Source organism: Rhinopithecus bieti, unplaced genomic scaffold (assembly GCF_001698545.2).
Source record: "Rhinopithecus bieti isolate Rb0 unplaced genomic scaffold, ASM169854v2 scaffold_1618, whole genome shotgun sequence".
In the NCBI taxonomy this organism is placed as follows: Eukaryota; Metazoa; Chordata; class Mammalia; order Primates; family Cercopithecidae; genus Rhinopithecus; species Rhinopithecus bieti.
Genome location: NW_016803937.1, coordinates 3,758,585 through 3,779,911, shown reverse-complemented (window position 1 = coordinate 3,779,911; position 21,327 = coordinate 3,758,585). Strand labels below are relative to the sequence as shown.

The window sequence follows — 21,327 nt, the reverse complement described above, 5'->3', positions numbered from 1 at the left end:
TCGGAGGTGGGAGAGGGATTGCACATCCGCCGCCCCCCACCCGCGCTGGCCTTTTTCCCTCCCCGGCCCTTCCTGCTCCGCCTGGATGCGCTTCCCCGCCCCCAGCCCTCCCGGGCCCTGCGGCCGCGCTGATGGGCGGCGAGTGGCCCGACCGAGTGGAGCCGATTCAATTATATTGCAGCACCAGAGACCCCTCCTCGGCCGCCCGCCCGCCTCTCCAGCAGGCTAATTAAATTCCCTTCATGGAGGCGGAGCGGGAGTGGAGCTCACTCTCCCTGCGCCCACCCACCCCCAGCTTCCCGCCTCCCCTCCCCAGCGCCGGGTGGGGACCAGGGGCCGCTTAGAAATGTACAGTGGAGACTCCAGGCGCAGGCCATAGGGAGGGGTTCCCAGATCGCGGGCAGGGATACCGTGACACCCCCACTGGATGGGGGGGGTGGAGGCTGTGCTCCTTCCACGTGGTGGGCCGGGGGTCTGGTTGCAGTGTCTGTGTGAGATCCGAGTGCAGCATGCTGGCGGTGTGGGAGCACCTGCCGGGTTCCCAGCTGGGCGGTGGATGCCAGCCGGAGTTGAGTCGGTTTGGCTCTTAGAAACTATCTTTTTGTCTGCAAAGTGCGTTTAAAACACACTAAACCCCTGGTAACCGCTGCAGTGCCTTATCTGGGGCCTGAGGGGTAGGGGCCCACACAGGTTGGGGTTTGGAAACAAAAAGCGGGACCACCAAATGGAAAGAGAGCTCCTTTTGTAAAAGGCGCCTGAACAAAAGGCCCAGGCGCACTCCGGGTGGGAGCGTCCCCGCCTAAGCCGATTTCTAGGAGGCGGGGGACAAAGGGGCAGAGAGAAGGTCTTGGTGGGGCGCTTTGAAATGTGCCCCCTGGTTGGCCGCCTCGTCCTCTCCCCTGGGATTCTGTGCCCCCGTCCCCCGGCAGGGGTGGAAGGAGCACCCAGGTGAGCAGCCTTCCCCGGCCTCCCTCGGTGTTGCTTAAGCTTGGGGCACTTCAGTGTTGCTCACTCTGTGTTTACGGCCGCCTCCACCAGCAGGGACGGCAGAACCTGAGGCACAGGCTGTGCCTGACTCAGCCGCCACACCACAGGTGAGGGGCCCAGGGCGCAGGCTCCGACGGCGGCGTGTGTCATCCCGGCCGCCGGCTGTGCAGGGAGCCGCCCCGCCCAGGTAGACTCGGGAGAGCTGGAAGAGGCCCTGGCGTGCGAGAGCAGCGACCTCGGTGCTTCCTAAGACTTTCTGAGACAGCCAGCCCCTGTCGGCAGCGTTCCTGATCTCCTGCGGGCCAGGTGCGAGGATGGCTTTTGTCACTCTGGCAGCAGCCACCAAAGCCAGGAGGGGAAGCGGGAGACGCTGGAGCCAACCACGGTTTTGACGCTTGGAGTTTGCTTTCCTGGAGCCTTGGGGGCGGTGCCGTGCCAGAGCTGGTGAGAGCCGCCAGGAGCCTCTGGTGACCTAGGGTCAGCCCCGCCTTGGGAAGGGAGGTCGGGAAGTCCTGGTTCTAGGCACAGTGAGGCTGAGCTCAAAACAAGGAAGGCAACAAGCTGTCCACTGTGGCGCAGGCCCTGAGCTGTTTTGGACAGTTTTTACAATCCTGGAGTGTCAGAGTTCAAAGGGACTTGTAGATCTCCAAACTCGGTGTCTTAAAACTGCTTCTGGCCAGGCCTTTCCAAGCCCAGTTAAGCCATAGCCTCTGGGTTCCTGACCCGGCTCTGGGGGTTGTCAGAGCTCCCCAGCTGATCCTAACGTACAGACGGGGGGCACACTGGGGCCTGGGGCCGGGCGTGGGGCTGACACCGCGCTCACAGCAGGAAGCCTCCTCTGATGGCCCCGTGAGCCCTCCCCTCCAGCAGTCACTTCCCTGTCTCTGGGGGAAGTTCAGGGGCTGCAGATCTGAGTGCCTTGTGGTTTCAGAGCAGAAGCCAAGCCTGCCTGTGGGCTCAGCATTGCCGGCCCAAGGAAGAGCCAAGTCTGCACAGCGCCACTCTGTGGCAGACCAGGGTCCTGCACCTCTCAACTAGAGATCCCCCCACCAACCCCTGGAGTCCGAAATTCCCCTTGAGCCCGCTGGAGCAGGTACCGTCTGTCCTCCCTTGCTCTGAAGGAGGCGGACCGGGGGGACTTGGGGCCCAGAGCCCCGAGCTGAGGGGCAGGAGCTGGTGCCTCCCACTTTTCTGGAAGAGTGCGGGTAAGCTAGAGGCCTGGCTGCTACCTTTTTCCTGCCCTCAGGAACTCGCAGGGGCTTGTGGAGTTGGCTAGCAGGGCCGGTTTTTCCTGGCCCCATCTGAAGCCTTGGAATTCCCAGCCTGGGTTACTCGAAGTCCAAGGATCAAACCCCACAATCGGGCCAGGGTTGGATGGGAACCCTCTCTGGGTAGCATGTGAATTGCCTCTGTTGTGGCAACAGCAGGGTCCTCTAAAACCACAGGGCTTCCCCTCCCTTTCCTGGTGTGCTGGGAGAACTGTTTTTGAACCTGCAGAGATCCATGCTGCAGGTGACATTTCAGCTTGGTAGCTGTGCTGAAGCCTGGCCGGCTGGCTTGAATTTCTCCCCGCGTGGAGTCTCAGATCTCAGTGGCCTCACTGAGTGCGGTGTGGGACGCCGTGCTGCTGGCTTCACTTCCGCACGCTGGCCTTTCTCCCCCGGCTGAGGCCACAGCCTGGGAGGTGACGTTTCTGAGTGTCCCTGTCAATGAGAATTTATTGAGCTCCTCCTCTGAACCCAGCCGTGTGCTTGCTGCTGGGAGGTGTACAGACAGATAAAACAGGAGCGTGGCCAAAAGCAGCCCTTTGCACGCCTGCCAAATGCACACTCGGGGGCCTTTTAATCTCGCTTCTGCAGCTCTGATCCCCCACCAGCCTCTTCTCTCACGCCCTTGGCTCCAGCCAGACGAAACCACACGCCGTTCTCGCCACTCCTGCGTTTGGCCACATCCCTGTCCTAGCATGGGCCGTCCCGTCTGTCTGGGATTCTCCCATCCGCTGCAAAGCCCACCTGTCCCTGAGGCCAGTCCACCTGCCCTTCCTGACCCGATGCCTCCCTCGCCTCCATACTCCCATGCCCATCCCATGTCTGGAAACAGAAGTTCAGAGGGGAAGTGAGAGCTGCCCCCAGGAGGCTGGGGCAGAGTCCAGGCCTGGAGGAAGGAGCCATAGTTGAGGGCAAGGCTGGTGCTGGAGAGGGCCTCTGCGTTTACCCTCACCTGCGTCTTCAAAGCATCTGGAAAAGAAGGGGTTGGGCTGCACTGGAGGCTATTGTGGGTCCGTGTGACTTGGGGGTTTCTAGGGAGGCAGGTGGAGGAAGCAGGGAGCCTCCAGCCCAGGGGTCTCTCCTGGCTGCACTTCTGAATCACCTGGGGGGCTTTTCAAAGCTCCCAGTGCCCAGGCTGTACTGCTAAGCAGTTCAGCCCAAACCTTGGGGGGACGAAGCCTGGGCATCCATGTTTAAACCCCCCAGGTGACTGCCATGTGCAGCTCAAGCTGAGACCCTGGCTTTGCTTTCTTCGAGAGCAGCTTCCTCGTCACCGGGGGGCCAGGGTGGGAACTTTTCAGTGCTTGGCCCTCCTACGCCAGAAGGGCCTTCTGCTGGGGGGAGTGATGTGGGTAGGAATTCCTTCCCCTGGGAAGATGGGCTGATTCTGTTTAAGGAGACTTGGGGTCTGCTCTCTCCTCCCACCTGGGAAGCCAGAGACCGCCTTGCTTGCCCTGGAATTGGATGGAGAACCCTGATGACTCAGAAATGGACATGTCCCCTCTACCCCACCTCCCCCGCAGGACGGGGCACCTCTCACCTGGCTGCTCTCTGGATGTCTGTGGGCCGTGTGTTAACCCCAGGCAGAATCCTGAAGGTCATTCTTGCCTGGCCCAGGTGGGCTTTGAGCCCTTCTAGAGGGGCTTTCAAATGCAGAGTCCCATTGGCATGGGTGGATTCATGTTTGCCTGCATCTCTGGCCAGGCCTTCCAATTCTGGAACCGGTTCCTCCAGCTGGAGGACTTGATGTATCTGAGGAGGTGTGTGATATCGTGGTTTTGGGATCACTGGTCTGAGGCAGCGTGAGGTGGGTTCGTGCTAATGGTGACATAGACCCTCCCACTTTAATCGTCACATCCTCACCCCCACCCCAGTGTTCTCATCTGTAAGACGAGGATGCAGAGGCCCTCTGGCAGTTGAGGGTGAGGATGAGATGCTGTAATGCTTGCCACATGCCCCTGACGGGTAAATGACAGATGCGGGTGAGGGTTGAGAAGGCCTGGAGCATGGGGTGAGCGCCTGGTGAGTGTCAGCTGTTACTGTGTTGATCGGTGCATCTGACGGTCCATATCTGCCTCTTGCTTAGCTTGTGTGACCTCGGGCACTTGTGTTCTGGGCCTCAGTCTTCTAATCTGTAGAATAGGAATGACAATGTCACCTATATCCTGAGGCTGTTGAGGGTTGAAGGCTTTATTACCAGGTGCCCAGTACAGCACCTGACACAGGCTCTGCAAAGCCTTGCGGCTATTCCTGTTGCTGCTGCTGCTGTTGTTTTTGTTTTAATTAGAGACAGGGTCTTGCTTTGTTGCCTAGGCTGGAGCGCAGTGGTGTGATCACAGCTCACGACAGCCTCGATGTCCTGGGCTCAAGTGATCCTGCTGCTGCAGCCTCCTGAGAAGTTGGAACCACTGGTGCGTGCCACCACACCTGGTTAATTAGGACATTTTTTTCTGTGGAGACAGGGTGTCACTGTGTTGCCCAGGGTGGTCTCAAACTCCTGATCTTGGGTGATCCTTCTGTCTCAGCCTCCCAAAGTACTGGAGTTACAGGCGTGAGCCACTGTGTCCAGCTTGGCTTTAATTTACAAAGCTCCAAGGCTCTGTTCAGCTACCCTTAACTCACTCCCTTGCAGTGTTGGGGGTGGCCCCTTTTCCCACCAAGGCTGGAGCTGCTTTTTCTGCCCAAAGGCTCAAGGCACCACAGCAGACCCAGCTGACCCCTCTGCTGGGCTGTAGCAGCTAGAGGTTCTTTTCGGGAGCCTCAATGCCCCCTCAGGCTCACACGCACACCACTGCCCCCTTGGTGATGGGACTCTGGGCCCAGGTGGCGGGAGGTGCTTCAACAAACTGTTCCTCCCCCAGCCCTGCCCTTCCTGCACTCAGATGGTGGGTCTGTGGCCGCAGGCAGCAATGAAGGGTATTGATCGCCCAGCTTTTGGTTGAGCAGTATTGATGTTGGACAGGTTAAGCCGTCCCAAAGGAAAATCTATGTGTCAAGCTGAGCACAAGACAGCTCGCCAGTGGGGGCTGGGGGGCGGGGCACAGCCTTAGGGGCCTCTTCTGTGCTAATCCTGAGTCTTTTATCTTCTGGGTTGGGGGGCAAAGCCTGGGGGTGCCAAGCGATGCCCCACAGCCCCCGGGGTGTCTGGAGGGATGGCAGGCGCCCTTACGTGGTGTGATCTGTGGGCAGATGGTGTGCCGGCCAGGTCTTGATCCCACTTAAGGAGTTGTCTCTGGGATTTAGTAACCAGATGGAAAAGACTGTATTTCTGTATCCAGAGGTGCTTCGACTGTGCCGGCCTATGAGGGTCACGCCGTGGGCTGTGCGCCAGGCATGGTGGGGGGATATTCTCACCCCAGTGCGCTCCTCCTCCTCCCCGGGGAGGGACCGACTTGCTGGGTAGGGTTTATCCCCATTTAGCCATCCACCGGAGAAGAAAGGGGCCCCAGGGACCCATATCCTGCCTGTAGTCACACAGCTGGTAATTGGTAGAGGAGTAGAAACCCACACCGTGAGTTTCCCACTCCAGCCTCCTCACCCAACTCCCACCCTCTCTCCCTTAGAGCCTGGAGAGAGGTCACCGGCTGCTTCAGAAGGCCCTGTTTAACCTGGGCTTCTTACGGGGTGCAGTGGCTCAAGCCTGTAATTCCAGCACTCTGGGAGGCCGAGGCAGGTGAATTGCTTGAGCTCTGAAGTTCAAGACTCCCCTCTACAAAAAAATTAAAAAGTAAAAAAAACTAGCCAGGCATGGTGGGACGTGCCTGTGGTCCCAGCTACTCAGGAAGCTGGGCAGGGAGGATCACTTGAGCCCGGGAGCTCAAGGCTGCCTGCAATGAGTTGTGATCGCACCACTGCACCCCAGCCTGGGTGACAGAGCAAGACTCTTGTCTCAACAAAAAAAGCAAAATTAAACTGAGCTGCTTCACCCAGTCTCGGGATGTGAGTGGATTCTTCCAACTGAATTCCCAGTGTACATTTATCTTTGAGTGTATTTTTGTAATGTTTTTGCATTTGACATGTGGTATTTTTTCCATTCACTTAAATATACGAGGATCCACTAGACAGCCGATGCTATACTGGGTGTTGAAGACACAAAGTGGAATGCGGTTCAAGCAAAAATTCTCAGCCAGATGGGAGCATTGGCGAGACCTCCGCCTCCCAGAGGCTGCCATCCACGCGGTCGTCTCCGCCGCCCATCGGGAGGGTGTGGTTAGTCACCCCGTAACAGATAAGAAAACAGGGTTTCGGAATCGGCCCTTGTGGAATGCCTGGGCCGAGCCCCACTCAGCCCTGCATCTCTGAGCTGTTGAGGAACCCATTTAGATAGTCTCAGCCCCGGGTCTCTGCGGTGTTCTCAGCCCTGGGTGTCTGTGCTGTTGGGAACCGTTTGCATGTTCTCGGCTCTGGGTGTCTGTGCTGTTGGGGACCTGCTTAGATCGTCTCTTGGAAAAGGTTTGTGGCCTCCCCTGTGCCTGGGTTTGCAGGGAGTGGAGGTGTGCGCTGAGATCGTATCTGTTTTAAATGAAGCTGATGTCCCGGCCTCCTTTTTTGAATACAGTCTTACTGTTTTACAACTTGTTTCCACCTAAATGTACATCTTATAAGACTTTATAGGACTAAGGAAGTTAATCCATCCTTAGCAGGGATGCCAGACCCCTGGAGCCTGTCACCTGGGCACAGGGAGGACATTTTAACTAAGCGGCTGGTTTCCCGTTTGAGACTGGTTGGGATCCTGCGGAGGGGCTCCGAATCCACTCACAGCAGGACTGTGTCTGCTTGCATGCTGGAGCTGGGGTTTCTCCAGCCACAGCTGGCATTGTGGACTGTGGGGTTTTGTGTCATCCGTGTCTCTTATCCACTGGAGAGACTGCTGTGTTCATTCTGCCAGACTACCCTTGAAGACGCCAGGGAGGGGAGGGTGCGCCTGCCCGCCTCTGCTTACCTGCCCGCCTCTGCTTACCTGCCCGCCTCTGCTTACCTGCCCGCCTCTGCTTACCTGCCCGCCTCGGGCTCATTCTTCCCACCCCACACCCCCCAGGGGGCCTTCAGGACAGGAGACATAGCCTGGACTACTTGTCATGGCGCAGCAAGAACTTTGTTACCAGTCCTGGTGGGCAGAGACTGCCAACTCCCAACAGCCAGGTCTGGATCTGACTGGGAAACTTACAAGTTCCTCACTGGGGTCCTGGAGGGGTGTGTGAGAATTCCAGAATCATTTAGACCGAAGCAGTCAGTCATTCAGCAGTTACAGGATGATCGTGGCCAGAGAAAGTGAGCAGTTTGCCCTTTTTGGTGGCTGGGTTGGATGAGGGAGTCCAGGACTCCTGGCACATGACTGTTGCGGGAGCTTTTCCCGGACAGCCCCATTCCAAAGTCCATGTTGGCTGCGGGGCCGTTTGTTTTTTCCAGTGAGGCATTTAGTGACGTCTGGGCACCGCACGTGGGGCTTTGAAGATGGGAGAGGAGTCTGGATGAGGAAAACACCATTAGAACTTGGATCATTCTGGGCCCTTTCTTTTTCACCCTGTATTTCCTCTGTCCAGGCAGGTCATATTGGGGGAGGGTGTTTGTACTCGTGGGTTGCTGCTTAGGGAACCCGGTGATGTAGGAGTTTGTGGCCTGGGTTCACAGATGCTACACATCTTCAAACACATATTTCCACGGGGTTTACAGATGGGCTCTGTGAACTTGATAAAACTGTATGTGACATGCAGTAGGTGTATTTTCCTGGAGAGAGGGTCTGGTCTGCCACTTTGAACCATCTTGAGAGTAGACCTTTTTGCAAAAGCAGATGTAACTGTTTTATGACTTGAGGGGCAAGTCCTGGCTTGGTGAGCCGGCTTTGATTCAGGGGAGACCCACCTTGGGGTTGACACGCGCCAGAATTGTGGCCTTCACAGGCGTCCCCCGAAGCTGAGCCTGGGAAGGGACTGACCTCTTTCTGTTACGTCCTGATGGGGTTACCGTGTTGATGACATCTGAGTGGAGTGTCGCTGTGCTGAGCTGCAGCTCTTGCAGGGCTGTTAGTTGCTCAGACCTGCACATACTTTCAGAACTGGGAAGACCTGGTGTTGAGGAAGCTGGCCGACCTGAGACCATAGGGAGGAGAGGGGTGGTGACACTGGCAACCTGGAGACTTAGGGACAAACTAAAGGACAAGTGCCACTCACGCGACTGTGATTTTTATGGCTTTGACTTTTCAAGAGAAAGTGGGCAGCTTCATGTTGACTTGAAGCCTCTTATTTTAAAATATTGCCCATTGATTCTCATTTGAACAACACAGCATGACTTCAGGTCATATAAACACAGGTGGAAGGGTAAAAGGCTGGCCCCTTGTCCACTGTCTTCCCCCCCACCCTTTTTTGGAGACAGGGTCTCACTCTGTCACCCACGCTGCAGTGCAGTGGCGTAATCACTACTCAGCGGCAGCCTCAATCTCCTGGGCTCAAGCGATCCTCCACCTCGGCCTCCAAAAGTGCGGGGATTACAGTCGTGAGCCACTGTTCTCTGACCCTCTCATCTAGTCATTTCCACCCTCTCTCCATGGTGCTGACAGGGGAACTGAGGCTCAGGCCATGCAGTGCCCTGGAAGTCCGCACTGAGCCGTTGGGCGGCAGTCAGCCTGGGCCCACCCCCGCCCCGCTTCCCCCCGGCTTTCCAGCTCAGGACCAAGCCTGTTTTGCTCAGCCCCCATAGTGTGTTCCCTCAAGGCTCCCCAGCTCTCAGCCTTCAGCGGAAGTTCAGACTGGCTGAGTGGGATGGGAGGACCCCGGTGCCCGCAGGCAGGCACAGAGCGTCTCTGACTTAAAGTCACCCATTTCTGCTGGTGTGGGCGTCCTCCCTGCTGGAGGGAAGGGACCTTTTCCAGCCGTCACCATCTCCCCACCTCTGAAGCTGGAGACCCTGGGCCCCTCTTCCTGCCCCTGCGCCACCTCCCCTGCTGTTCAGGCCACTCCTGGCCCTGGCATCATTGCTTCTTTGAGCACCTGTTGGCATCCACCTCCTGCACGGCCTGGTCCCTGGTCTTGGCTGGAGACTAAGGGCCCTGTAGACAGGTGTTGGCACTCACTCGGTATGGAAGGGACAGGCAGTCCTGGGAGATGTCCCTGGATCCTCTGTCCCTCCTACTTACCTGAGGGAGCTTGTTAAACACTCAGCCTCCTCCACACTGGGAGCAGGAGAGGGGCCTCGTGAGCAGGTGTCTCAGCACCCTCCTCCCTCTGGCTCTGTCCACCAAGAGGACACCTGGCCTTGACCCGTGCTCCTCCAGCTCCAGCCCCTTTCTCTTGCTGGCCCATGCCCCCTGGCCCCCATCCACCATCCCACGGAAACTTGGAGACCTCAGTGCCCGCCCTGGAGTGGGGGCCAGGTTGGGTTTCCCTCCTGGGCACCTCTCGCCTGTGTGGACACCTTGGACCCCATCCATTCCTCTGCACAGGGCCTCTGGAGGGAGGAAGGGCTCCCGCAGGAGTGGGCGCAGTGGAAGGCAGCCCGGTCAGCTTTGGTGCTGCGGGTTACACAGGGCACCCGGGGGCGGTTCTTTCCAGCACAGGTGTCCTCTGGCCGAGAGCTGTGGGAAAGTGGGGCTGGGGGAGGCCCTGAGTCCAGAGCCTTCCTATTCCCAGCCATGTAGGTCCCATCTGTAAAACGGGTACAGCACACGGGTGGGCACCCAAACAGCTGCCGCAGGGAGGGGACCCCAGGTGACGCCAGCCATTTCTAGTCCCTTCTCACATTAAAGGGAAGCAGCCGGCACCATGGCCAGGACAGCTGGGGTTCCTTCCGGCTGCTGAGCCTCCACATGTGACCCGGGCTGAGGGCGTGAATCTCCAGCCTCTGTTCGCCCTCTGGAGGCTGGGAGTAAAGCATCCCACTGTGTGGAATAAACAGGTGGAGAGAGGTGCCTGGGCACCACCAGGACCACTGCCTCCAGGAAGCGGCCCATTGCGAGAATGTGATAAGGTACTCCAGGGACTGCCGAGGGCACAGGGTGGCGGAGGGGCCGGGAATCGGCCGGCGTGGGTGAGCCCCTGACTCCGTCTCAGCTGAGCTTTGTGGCCACCGTGGCCTGTGTCACTTTGCTGTTTGGGCGGCATTGCTTTCTGGAGTCTGCTTACATGAAGGGAAGTAAGGGTACAGGTAGCCGGTGCCCTGTAAAAGTCGCCCTCTGGTACCCTTGTCACCATTGGTGCTGGGCACCATCTCCTGGAGTCACAGCTCTGGACACCGACCCCAGCCTTGACTCAGGGCCCTGCCCTCCCCTTGGTCTGTCCTGCCCCTTTAGGAGGCCGCCTCCCCGCTGAGACCAGGCTGCCACCCGCATCTGCCAGTCCCACCCTTCCCGCCGCCCTCCTCTCCAGCCCTTCATCTGCCCGGCCGGCTTCTCTGCACACGCAGCAGCCGCTTAGAATAATCGCGTCAAATGTTGCTGCCATCTGTTGCCTGACTTCCCGTCCCTTGCCTCCATCCAGGAACCTCCGGGACCGGTCTGGCTGTGAACCTCAGTCGTAGGACTGTCGGCTCTTAGGAGGCCGCTGTCCACGGGCCCCCAGGATGCAACCCCAGCCTCCAACGCCATCTGTGCAGAGCCCCGCTACTGTCCTCAAAACTGTAGTGTGGTGTCCAACCTGGGAAGGCCTTCCAGGTGACCTGCCCCCCCGGTGACACCCCTGGGTTTACCTGGTCCCTTGCACTGTCCAGTGCCGTTGTGTGGGCACCTTCCGAGAGCTCTGCACCCCGTGTTCTGCAGAAGAACTCTTGTGTTCCCAGCATGGCAGTGGGCAAGACAAGTCTGGGGAGAAACTGGGGTGGCCAGCCCCCTCCCAGTCACCCCCATTCACGGCAGGACTGCAGCTTCGAGGATGTCGTGGGGCTCAGGCAGCATATGGGGTTCAAGATGGCTGCTGGGGGCCCTAGGCATTGCTTGGGAGATGGCTCATTGTGGGTGGCTCTGCGTGGTTGACGGGCCCTGGCGGGCAGTGTCTGGGGACTCCTCCCATGGCTCAGTGGGCGTGGTAGAGGACAGGTCTACCTGGGCCAGGCATTGTGTTGTGTGTTGCTTTTTCCTCCTGGGGTGGAGACTCCTGTGGCTGTGCAGGTTGCCCCCGCCCACCTGCCTGTGTTTTCCCAGCCCTTCTGGTTCCAGGTCAGGATCCAGGCCACTTGCGAGGGCTGTCCCTTGCCCTAGCTATGAGTGATGGCCCTGGCCGGTTTCTGGGGCATAGACCTTGGGAAGCAAGTCCAGTGCGGGGAGCCAGGGCAGCCTGGGGGAGGTGTTCTTAGTTGAAAAAAGAAAAAAATGAAGGCACAAGCGGCTGCCCCCATGCATCTGGAGCAAGGAGACCTCTCCCCAGGGCCTCCCGGCCCCTCCCTTGCCTCCACCCCAAGAAAATCGCTTTGTGCGAGTGAGCTTGGAACGCGTGGAGGGCAGATAGGATAATGAATTTATTATGAAGCCGCCCAGCTCCTGGGGGTCACGTGGTGCCCGCACAGCCTCAGCTGCCAGGGTCTGTAGCAGGGTGACCTGGCCTCGTTAGGGCCACGGAAGCTTCGTTCCTTTGGGGAGTGGGGATCGCGGGGCGGGCACCGGTCCCTGAGCTGGGGGACGCCCTTTATTTGTTCACAAACATTTCTTTCTGCAGTAATGAAAAATTACCAAGAGGGGTGATTAGAGAATCCAGGTCCAGATTGTGCGTGCGGGGCCTGAAAGTGAAGGCCTGCTGCGCCCAGCCTCACGGGGTGTAATTACCCCACGGGGGGCTGTCAGGGGGAAGGGGCGGATTGGTGCTTGAACCAGGGCCCAGCAGAAAATTCATCTCAGCTATTAGCTTGTAATTACAGAGCACGGAGGGAGCAGGCCTGAGGTCTGGTGCCGGGGAAGAGCGGGGATGAAAGGAAGCAGTAATTATGGGATCCGCGGGAGGCCGGGAGGGCGGCTGGCACGCTGATTAATAAGCCCCTCCACCCTCATGGGGCGGGGGAGCGAGGGATGGGACACCACATTTAATGGAGTAGAGAGACCTTCCCCCCCTCTTTTAAATGCTGCTGTTGGAGCGTTTGGACAGCAGGCAAAGCCGGTTTGGGGTCTGTTCTGAAGAACCAGGAACGAGATGGGTTCTGGAAAAGACCAGCTCGCTGGGCCAGCCAACCTTGTCCCTCTTCATTGGCACTTTGCTTCCTTTTCTTCTTGCCTTTTCTTTTTTTTTTTAAAGCATTGTGCTGCTTCTGAGCATATCAGAAACCTAGGCAGAGAGTAGGAGAAAGTATCGATTCAAGAAGCGGTGCTTTGTTATGGGGGGTTCGTCCCAGGGCTGGTGGTCTTTGCTTCCCTAGACCTTTCCTGTCTGTGAAATGGTGGGGCCTGAGGGTTTTGCGGTGCTGTGGGCGGCTGCTTCATTCTCCGTTTCCTGCCCTCTGGTTTCTGGCAGAAGCCTCTAGGTTCTCAGCTCTGCCAAGCAGACTGTCTAGACCAGGTGGGTTCTTTCTGGAAGGGTCCAGGGAGCAGACAGTTGAGGCTCACGTGAAGACGGCGTATGTTCCCTGGCCCGAAAGGTGTCTGTCTATGGCAGGTTTATTTTTTCCTGGGGGTGGGGGTCAAGGTGGCAGCTGACAGTGGCAGGAAGGGGTGTCCAGAGCAGCATGTGATGTAAATAAGAGGGTGGGGGCCTCACAGACCTGGTCCACCTAGACCCCTGGCTCTTTTTCGCCTGCTGAGCTGCACATGTCAGGAGAGCTTGTACAGTGCAGAGACAGCCCCCGGCCCCCCAGCCCTCATCCATCACAGGCCTTCACCCGGTGGAGCTTATTGCCAGCTGTTAGGATAATGAATTTACATGAGCTGATAATGTAGACAAGAATTCAGTCAATGTCCAGGAGCGCAGAAGTTAATAAATACCTCTCTAATGAGGGCAATGGGGGTGTGCTTTCCCAGGGCCTCCCTCTCCCCGCTGCCCCTGGGTCCACCACAGACACCTTGGTACCTGCCCTGGCCTCAGCCAGAGAACACCTGTGTGGAAGGAGGCCCACATCTGCCTCCCTGGGGAGGGCTGGGGGGTTTGTGCCGAGGCCTGGGGGGCAGCAGCAGCCTTGAAGTGACCCCACCAGGCCTGTGATGGAGGGGTGGGAGGCAGGTGGGCCCTGGAGGCTGTGTCCATTTGCAGCAGGCCCAGGGAGACCCCTCCAAGGATCTCTGGGTTCCCCGGTGCTTGGCCTCCTGTCCTGGCCTCGAGGAAGCTGCCCCCAGCTGCTGCAGCCCCTGCCCCACCCACCCAGTGCACACATACTGAGGAGCAGCGCTAATTTTAGATTCCCCCTAATGAAGCCGCTCATTTGGAATTCTATTTTAAGTGACCTGACATCAGCAGAGCCGCTTCCCAGGCTCACAGCTCCTCGGGAGCCTGCAGCTGACACCGGGGCAGGGATGCTGCCTGCAGGGGACCCCCAGGGACCCAGGGGGACTGTACCTCAGGCTGGAGGGCCCATGGGGCCTAGGGAGCAGGCATTGGGCTTTGTCAGAGGCTGGGGTAGGGAGGTTGCCGTCAGGATGCCAGTGGGCTAGTGATAGTGACATTGAGGTAGCCTCAGACCCGGGCATGGAGGGAGTGGGCAGAGGGTCTCCCTGGGTGAGGGCTTAGGTTCGGGCTCCCGCAGGGACACCCCAGTTCCCTCCATCCCTGCCCTGAGGCCGGATGGCTCCACACTTTTGTTGGCGGCGCCGACTTCGTGCCGTCGAGCTGCCATCCCTTTGAATGGCCACGTTTTAAAAGCCTGGCTCTCTGCAGAAGAATGAGAACATAGAGAAAAGATGAAAATGAAAGACATAGCTCCTCTCGTTGCCATCTGAAGACACTGCCAGTATCCTCAAGGTGTGTGCGCCATTTGGGGTCCAGCCTGGGACTTGCACCATGGCCTCTGTACCACTGATAGGCTTTAGATGTGTGTCCCCTCCAAACCTCATGTGGAAATGTGACCTCCAGTGTTGGAGGTAGGGCCTGGTGGCAGTGATTGGATCATGGGGGTGGATCTCATGAAGGGGTTATCACCGTCACCTGAGTGACGAGCACGCTCTTAGCGAGATCTGGGTGTTTAAAAGTCTGGGACCTCCCCACTCTTGGTCCCTCTCTTGCCCCCGGATGTGCTGGCTTCCCTTGACTTCCACCATGATTAGAAGCCTCCTGAGGCCTCCCCAGAAGCAGATGCCAGCACCACGCTTCCTGTACACCCCATAGAGGCAGGAGGCAAAAATAAGCCTCTTTTCTTTATGAATTACTCAGGCTCGGGTACTTCGTTTTTTTTTTTTTTTTTTTTGACGCACGGAGTTCACTCTGTTGCCCAGGCTGGAGTGCGGGTGGCTGTGATCTCCACTCAGCTGCAATCTGCGCTGCCTCGCCGGTTTTACGCCATTCTCCTGCCTCAGCCTCCGCATGTAGCCGGACTCCACAGGCGCCCGCACGCACCCCGGCTAATTTTTGTAGTTGGTAGTTAGACTGAGGGTTCTATCGTGTTCACCGTGTTAGTCAGGATGGTCTCGATCTCCTGACCTCGTGATCCGCCCATCTTGGCCTCCCAAAGTGCTGGGATTACAGGCGTGAGCCACCGCGCCCGGCCTATGAATTACTCAGGCTCGGGTATTTCTTTATAGCAACATGGACAGCCTAGTTTAGCCCCCCAACCCATGCCTGTGGCTGGTGGTCACAGTATGTCTGCCCAGGCGGCCAGCCAGCCTCATGAAGGCCATGGGAGAGAGAATTGGCATCTGCTCCCAGACCTCCAGGACGGGTCACCTTGAGGTGAAATGACCATATAGTACCCCATGTCCCCCTTTTGTGGCAGCGTGTGGTGCAGGTTGCAGGGTACAGTTGGCCACCCAGCCTGCACTGGAGATCAGCCCCTCCTCAGCCCTGGAGCAGCCCTGGAGCTGGGCCCTGGCCAGCATGTCACATGGGCACTGTGCTGAGGACATTTCAGCCCTGCTCTGCATTGGCCCTGGGATCCAAGCCTGCCTTCACCCATCTGGGAAATAGGCCCAGTCACGGCTTTCTCATAGGGCGGCCAAGAGGTAGAGTGGCTGGCTCTCTGAGGAATGTGGGAAAGGGGGATGGGGGATGCTGCTGGTCTCTGGCATCAAAGGGACATGTTTTGGAGACTGAGTGAAGATGCAGAGTATCTGTGTGCAGATAGTTTCACTTCTTGGCTTTCTGATGGATTCAGAGGGCGGTCTTGATTAACAGAGGGTGTGGCAACACTGACCGTTATCAGTTATCTAGCGTTGTGTAACCAACTGTCCACAACTCAGTGGCTTAAACACAAAACTCTTATTATCTCAGTTTCTGTGGGCCAGGAATTGGAGGATGGCTCAGCTGGGTGGTTCTGGCTCAGGGTCTATGACGAGCCTACTTGAGATGTTGGCTGGGGCTGCTGTCTCATCAGAAGGCCAGGCTGGGGCTGGAGGATTCACTGCCAAGGTAGCTTCTCATGTGGCTGTTGGCTGGAGGCCTTGGTTCCTTGAAATATGGGTTTCTCCACAACCTGCTTGAGCATCCTCATGACACGGCGGCTGACCCCCCTCCACTGGAGTGACCCAAGAGGTCCAAGAAGGAGGCGATCTTGCCTTGGCAGCTGCAGACTATTGCTCCCATCATACTCTGTTTATCTGAAGTGAGTCGCTCAGTCTGGCCCACGCTTGGGGAAGGGAATTAGTCTCTACCTCTTGAAGGGATGATTGATGAAGACTTTGTAGACATTCTTTTTATTTTTTGAGAGACAGGGTTCTGTTACCCAGGCTAGAGTATCACAGTGTGATCATAGCTCACTGTAGCTCCAACTCCTTGGCTCAAATAATCCTCCCAAACAGCTGGGAGTTACAGGTACACACCTGTAGTTTCAGGGTAACTTATAGAGACAGGGTCTCTCTATGTTGCTCAGGCTGACTTTGAACTCCTGGCCTCACGCAGTCCTCCCACCTCACCTTCCTACTTAGTTGGGATTACAGGTGTGCCCATCACGCCCAGGATGAATGTTTTTAACCATTACAGTCCAACATAGCTGTGTGTGGTGCACACACGTGACCATTCACACCTTCTGATCGGGTGCCGTGGTTGGGCCATGGACGGGGCAGGTGCTGGTACTGAGTAGTGGGGGCCCAGGAAGCCGGGTTCAAGTCCTGGACATGCTGCTCAACTACCTGACCTTGGAACAAACTTCGGTCATCTGGTCTCGGTTTCCCCGTCTGCACACTAGGCCTCTTGGGCTTGGGCGATGGCTGTGAGGGGTGGGACACAGGCTGGGTGGTGGGTGATGGTTCAGCTGCTGTGGCTTCTGGGCTCATTGTGAGGCTGTCTTGAGAGGTGCCCGACTGGTCTGTGTGACTTCTGAGAGCTGCTGCGCTGTCCCCTGGGGGGTGGTCTTTGCGTTCCTCGGGGCCCTGCTCCTGTCTTCCAGGCAGCCCTCCTAGCGCCACCCTCCTGAGCGCCTCGTTGGGGTCACGAGGACCTGGTCGTTGATGTCCTCGTGGGTCCCTGTGAGGGTGGGGCTCTGTCCTGTGCCACTTTGTCTTTCTAGACATTCCCTCCTAAAAACCCCGCAGCCTACTCAGTGTGGTGCTGAGGATGCTTTGGTGACAGGTAGGACCCGGAGGTCCTCTGGACTGCCCATGGCAGCCGCCATGTGGGCCACGTCCTCCGGTGTCCCCTGCAGGCAGCAGGACAAGAACACTGGTCTCCCCCCTGCCCCAGTGTCCTGTGTGTCACCTTTCCCCAGCCATCGGCCTGTTGGGGTCACGGGGTGGCCCTCTGCCGAAGGTGTGCGAGTTCATGGGCCCAGAGCAGGGGGCTCTTGGGCAGGGTGCCCACCAGCTTGACACCACGTGCCCTCCCCGCTGTGGCTCCGGTGGGGTGGGCAGTACAGACCCAGAGCCAATGGGTGCCATTTGCTGAGACACCTGTGTGTCCGTGGCTGGACCTCCTGCCTGCTGGGACTGGCATCTGTCCTTGCTCGCTGGCACACTGTCTATTAATGGCCGTGGGGCCCCCCACAGGCTCTGAAGCTCCTCGTATCAGTTACCCCATTACGCTCAGGGGAGTGACCTTATGAGGTCGGCTTTGCTGTGCTGTTACCCCGTTGGGTAGATGAAGAAACTGAGGCCCTGAGAAGCAAAGTAACTTGCCCCAAGCAAGTTCAGCCAGAAGCAGCAGAGCGTGGGTCTGAGCCACATGCGTGCTTTCCTTGCCCCCACTGGACCCACAGGGAGTGGCCCTGATGGCAGCCCGGTGCGGCGGACAGGCAGAAACCAGGCCAGCCTTGGGGGCAGTGTGGCCGGCAGTGCGGAGCGGAGAGCAGCTGGCAGAGTTCAGGCTGACTGAGGAAGGGCCCTTGTTGGCTGCCCGCATTTTCTGGAAGTCAGGCTGCCAGGCAAAGGCCCCCGCCCTCCCACATGCCTGGATGTCTGTGTCAGGTTGAAGCGGCCTTGGAAAGGCAGGGTGGGGGTGCAGGTCCCCCCTCCACCCCCGGCCCCTCCAGAAAGACCCAAGCTAGGTGGGGCCCACTGCTGTGGGGCACAGCCATGGCACCATGTGACTGCTGGCAGCTGGGGGCTGGCTCGCCTGCCATGGGCGTGGGGCTCCTAGGGGTCCTTTGTTCCCGAGGTGTGAGCTCTCACTGGAGAGAACAAATGATGTCCCCTAAACTCGCTCTCGCCTCACTGTTGTCCCATTTGCAGCCCTCCTCCCAGGCAGTGCCCCTGGCCCTTCCCTCAGTACCCCCAAAGAGTTATTTTCTCCCTACATCTTCTCTGTCAGGAGAGGGAGGACTTTGCTCCCTGAATACACACCCAGGGCCCATGGCCTTTGGTAGCAAGTTCTGGGGATAGCAGGTGAACAAAGGAGGTCTTGAGGGGGTCCTCTCCACATGGCCTCCGAGCCTGCCGCCCATGGGGACAGGTTCCAATCAGACTTGTCAGTGTGACTTAGAATCTGGCAGAGGTGGGGTGGGCTCTGGAGGCCAGGGCAGCCTCTTTGGTGAGGGCGGTGGGCCCACAGCCCCGGGGGGGCCCTGGGACCCCCTTGCCCTTACCCCATAGGAAGTGCACAGTCCGCCCTTCTTGTGTTATGTGTTGTCCCCGAGATGATCTCTGTGACGCCAGCATCCCCCCCTCCAACCAAGATGCGTCCACAGGGAGGAAGCCGCGACCCTGGCCTGTGGGTGATGTAGGGGTGGGGGCATCTCGGGAGGGAGGGGATGTTGGTGAAAAACCTTTTGACCAAGTTGGGCTTTTATTGGTTGGACACACGGGGTGGGAGGACTGAGGGCTTGTTTGGAGGTGGCCATGTCCTTTCCCCAGTGGTTCTAATGTCACCAGATGGCTGCACCTGGGCTTAGACCTGCTGCTGCTGCCGCTGCTGCAGCTACCGCCACTGGCCGGGAGGGCCAGGTCAGCTGTTGCTGGGCCAGGTCGGCCTGAACTTGGCCCTGGAAGGAAAGGGAGGGTTCCACGCTGCACCACGGTTTGGATTTGCAGTTTTCTGTTTTTAGCATCTCAGGGCAGACTCTGCCCAGTAAAGGGCCACAGTGGGGTCTGTGGGGCAGCCGTGTTCTTCACCACCACTCCCCGTCAGCCTGCCTGTGTGGCCCCATCTCTGGGACCCCTCTCAGACAGAGACGCACAGGGTCCCTGAGTGGCAGGGAGGCTGGGGGTCTGCACTGAGTGCCCGTGTGGACTGGGCTGGGTTGGGGCCTTAGTTTCCTTTTCTGAAATGTGGGGCAGAACTCGTGCCAGCCTCCGGAGGGCATCGCCCTGCGTGCCTGGCATCGTGTGCTTGTCGCGTCGGTGGCCGCAGCAGTTGTCTTGGTTCCCATCATCCCTGGGCCTCTCCGCCAGCGTGTTTCTATCCTGAGGATGCGGGCTGAACGCCTCCTCACCCTGGGCCTCAGTCTCCTTCCCCACACCCTTCCATGGTCAGGGCCCTGTTGGGTGATGCGCGGGATCCTGCATGGCCTGCCCAGCCCGGAGGTAGAGGGACAGGGCTGGCCCAAGCCAGTCAGCATCTGGGGTCCTGGGGGCCCCTTGGGTCTGTGCCAGGTTCCAGCTGGACTCTGGGGACCGGGTCTGTTCTCTCCGCAGCGCTGGCTCTGTCCTGTTCTTGCTTGTCCTGCTGGAGCCCCCGGGGCTGCCCCTGCTCCCTGCATGCTGCTGCTGACACCGGCACCGCGCCCCCCCCAGCCCTGCCGACCCTGCTCTGGTGCTGGGCGCTCCTGCTCTCTGGGTGACCTCTGGTTCTTCTTTTCCTGTTTCAGGCATGAGCCATGAGCCCAAGTCCCCTTCGCTAGGGATGCTTTCCACCGCGACCAGGACCACCGCCACCGTCAACCCCCTCACCCCCTCGCCGCTCAATGGCGCCCTGGTGCCCAGCGGCAGCCCCGCCACCAGCAGCGCGCTGTCGGCCCAGGCCGCGCCATCCTCCAGCTTTGCCGCCGCGCTGCGCAAGCTCGCCAAACAGGCGGAGGAGCCCAGAGGTAAGGGGGCCCGCCAGGCTGCGCGTGGGGGGAGCAGCGGCTCCCGAGGCCGGGACTCAGCCTCCCGCCCGCGGCGTGCACGCGCACAGCAGGTCTCGTTTTTCCCGCGCCGTGTGCTCTGCGTGGAGCAGGCAGTGCTGTCTGAGCTGCAGACCCTGGGCCAGCCCGCCCGCCCCAGCACCTCCGCTTTGCCTCTGTGCTTCTGTCTCTCCGGCCTCTGTCCTTCCTCGGCCCCTGGAGTCACTGTAGGGATGTCTGGCTGTAGCAAGGTCCTCCTGCCAGCTCTGTGACTTGGTTGGGAGGAGGGTGGGTGCCCTGGACCAGGCTGCAAAGGGAGAGCTAGGCCCTAGTGCTCCCTGAGTGGCCCCTTGCCCAGGCTTCGACCACCCCCTCCAGACGTGGCAGAGAACATGGTGTCCCTGGAAACACACTGGTCTGGAGCAGGGTCTCTGGCACAGCTGACCCCACCACTGCTTAACTCCCTGAGGCAGAGACTGGGGGGAGCGTAGACAAGCGCCCCTGGGGGTGTGGAGCCTTGGCTTCTCGTATCACCTGGGCAGGACCTGCTGTATGACCCTGGGCACGTACTGACCCTCTGAGCTTCATTTTTCCTGTCTGTGCAGTGAACCTCTAAAGAGGCCCCCTTTGGCTCTGGCTTTGGGGCACTTCTTGGGGCCTGCAATGACCATTGGCTGCCCATGCCGGGGCTGCTGCTGGCACGAATTGGGAGGCGCACTGGGTGGCTGGAGCTGCTGGAGGCCTTGGCCCTGTGGATTCCGGCCTCGGACGCCCTCTGGACTCACTGCTCCCAGGCAGGGGAGCTGAGGAAACGGGGACCCCAATGGCATCTGCTTCATTCACCTCAAAGGCCCACGGGTTAGGATCCCGGGTTCCAGGGCCCTCCAGGGTGGCCACAGAGCAACACGTGCAGGAGCTGTGTCCGTCTTTATATTATCCGGGGTCCAGCTTGGCAGAGGGGACACCTGCCCTGACCAGGGCGGGCTGGGGGGTCTTCTCATTTCTGAATGTCTCCTTCCTGGGTCCTTTCTGCTACTGCTCATTGGAGAGTGGGGGAGTGCGAGAGGACACAGCTGGCGTTGATGGATGGGGGACACTGGCCCAGGAGGGAGGCCCACTGGGGTCTGGTTTCTGTACCACCAGGGGGCAGTTCCTTGCCTCCTGGCTCTTCCTGGCAAACCAGGCACAGGCGGGACCACCAGAAAACCCTCCACGCCCTCAGCAGGGGACTCCCTGGCCACGCCTGAGTGGGCCAGGTTGCATGGGCCCCACCTGTGTCGAGGGGCCAGGCAGCTGCAGGCCGATGGCTTGGGAGAAGCAGACGGCCTGCCTGGTGGCCCCCCAGGCATCCTGGACTCTCCGGGGTGCTGAACAAGGCGACTGGGGACAGACCCCGGGAGGAAGCTGAGCCTGGAGTCGAGACCTGGGCTCTCCTGAGAGGGGCAGAGAGAAGTGAGGGCACAGCTGGCCCGGCTTCTCCTCCTGCAGTTGTCTTTTTTCCCAGCGTTTGGGGGCAGGAGAACCAGGGCTGGTGAGGGATTTCCGA

General features: G+C 59.1%; 1 protein-coding gene across 1 annotated transcript in view; it reads left to right on the top strand.

Moving 5' to 3' along the window:
* The window catches only part of GSE1 (Gse1 coiled-coil protein), a 525,655-nt gene that overhangs the window by 464,901 nt on the left and 39,427 nt on the right, over positions 1-21,327 (top strand). The window contains 1 exon segment of the mRNA XM_017860621.1: positions 19,545-19,763. Within this exon segment, the coding sequence (XP_017716110.1) occupies positions 19,545-19,763 (219 nt within the window).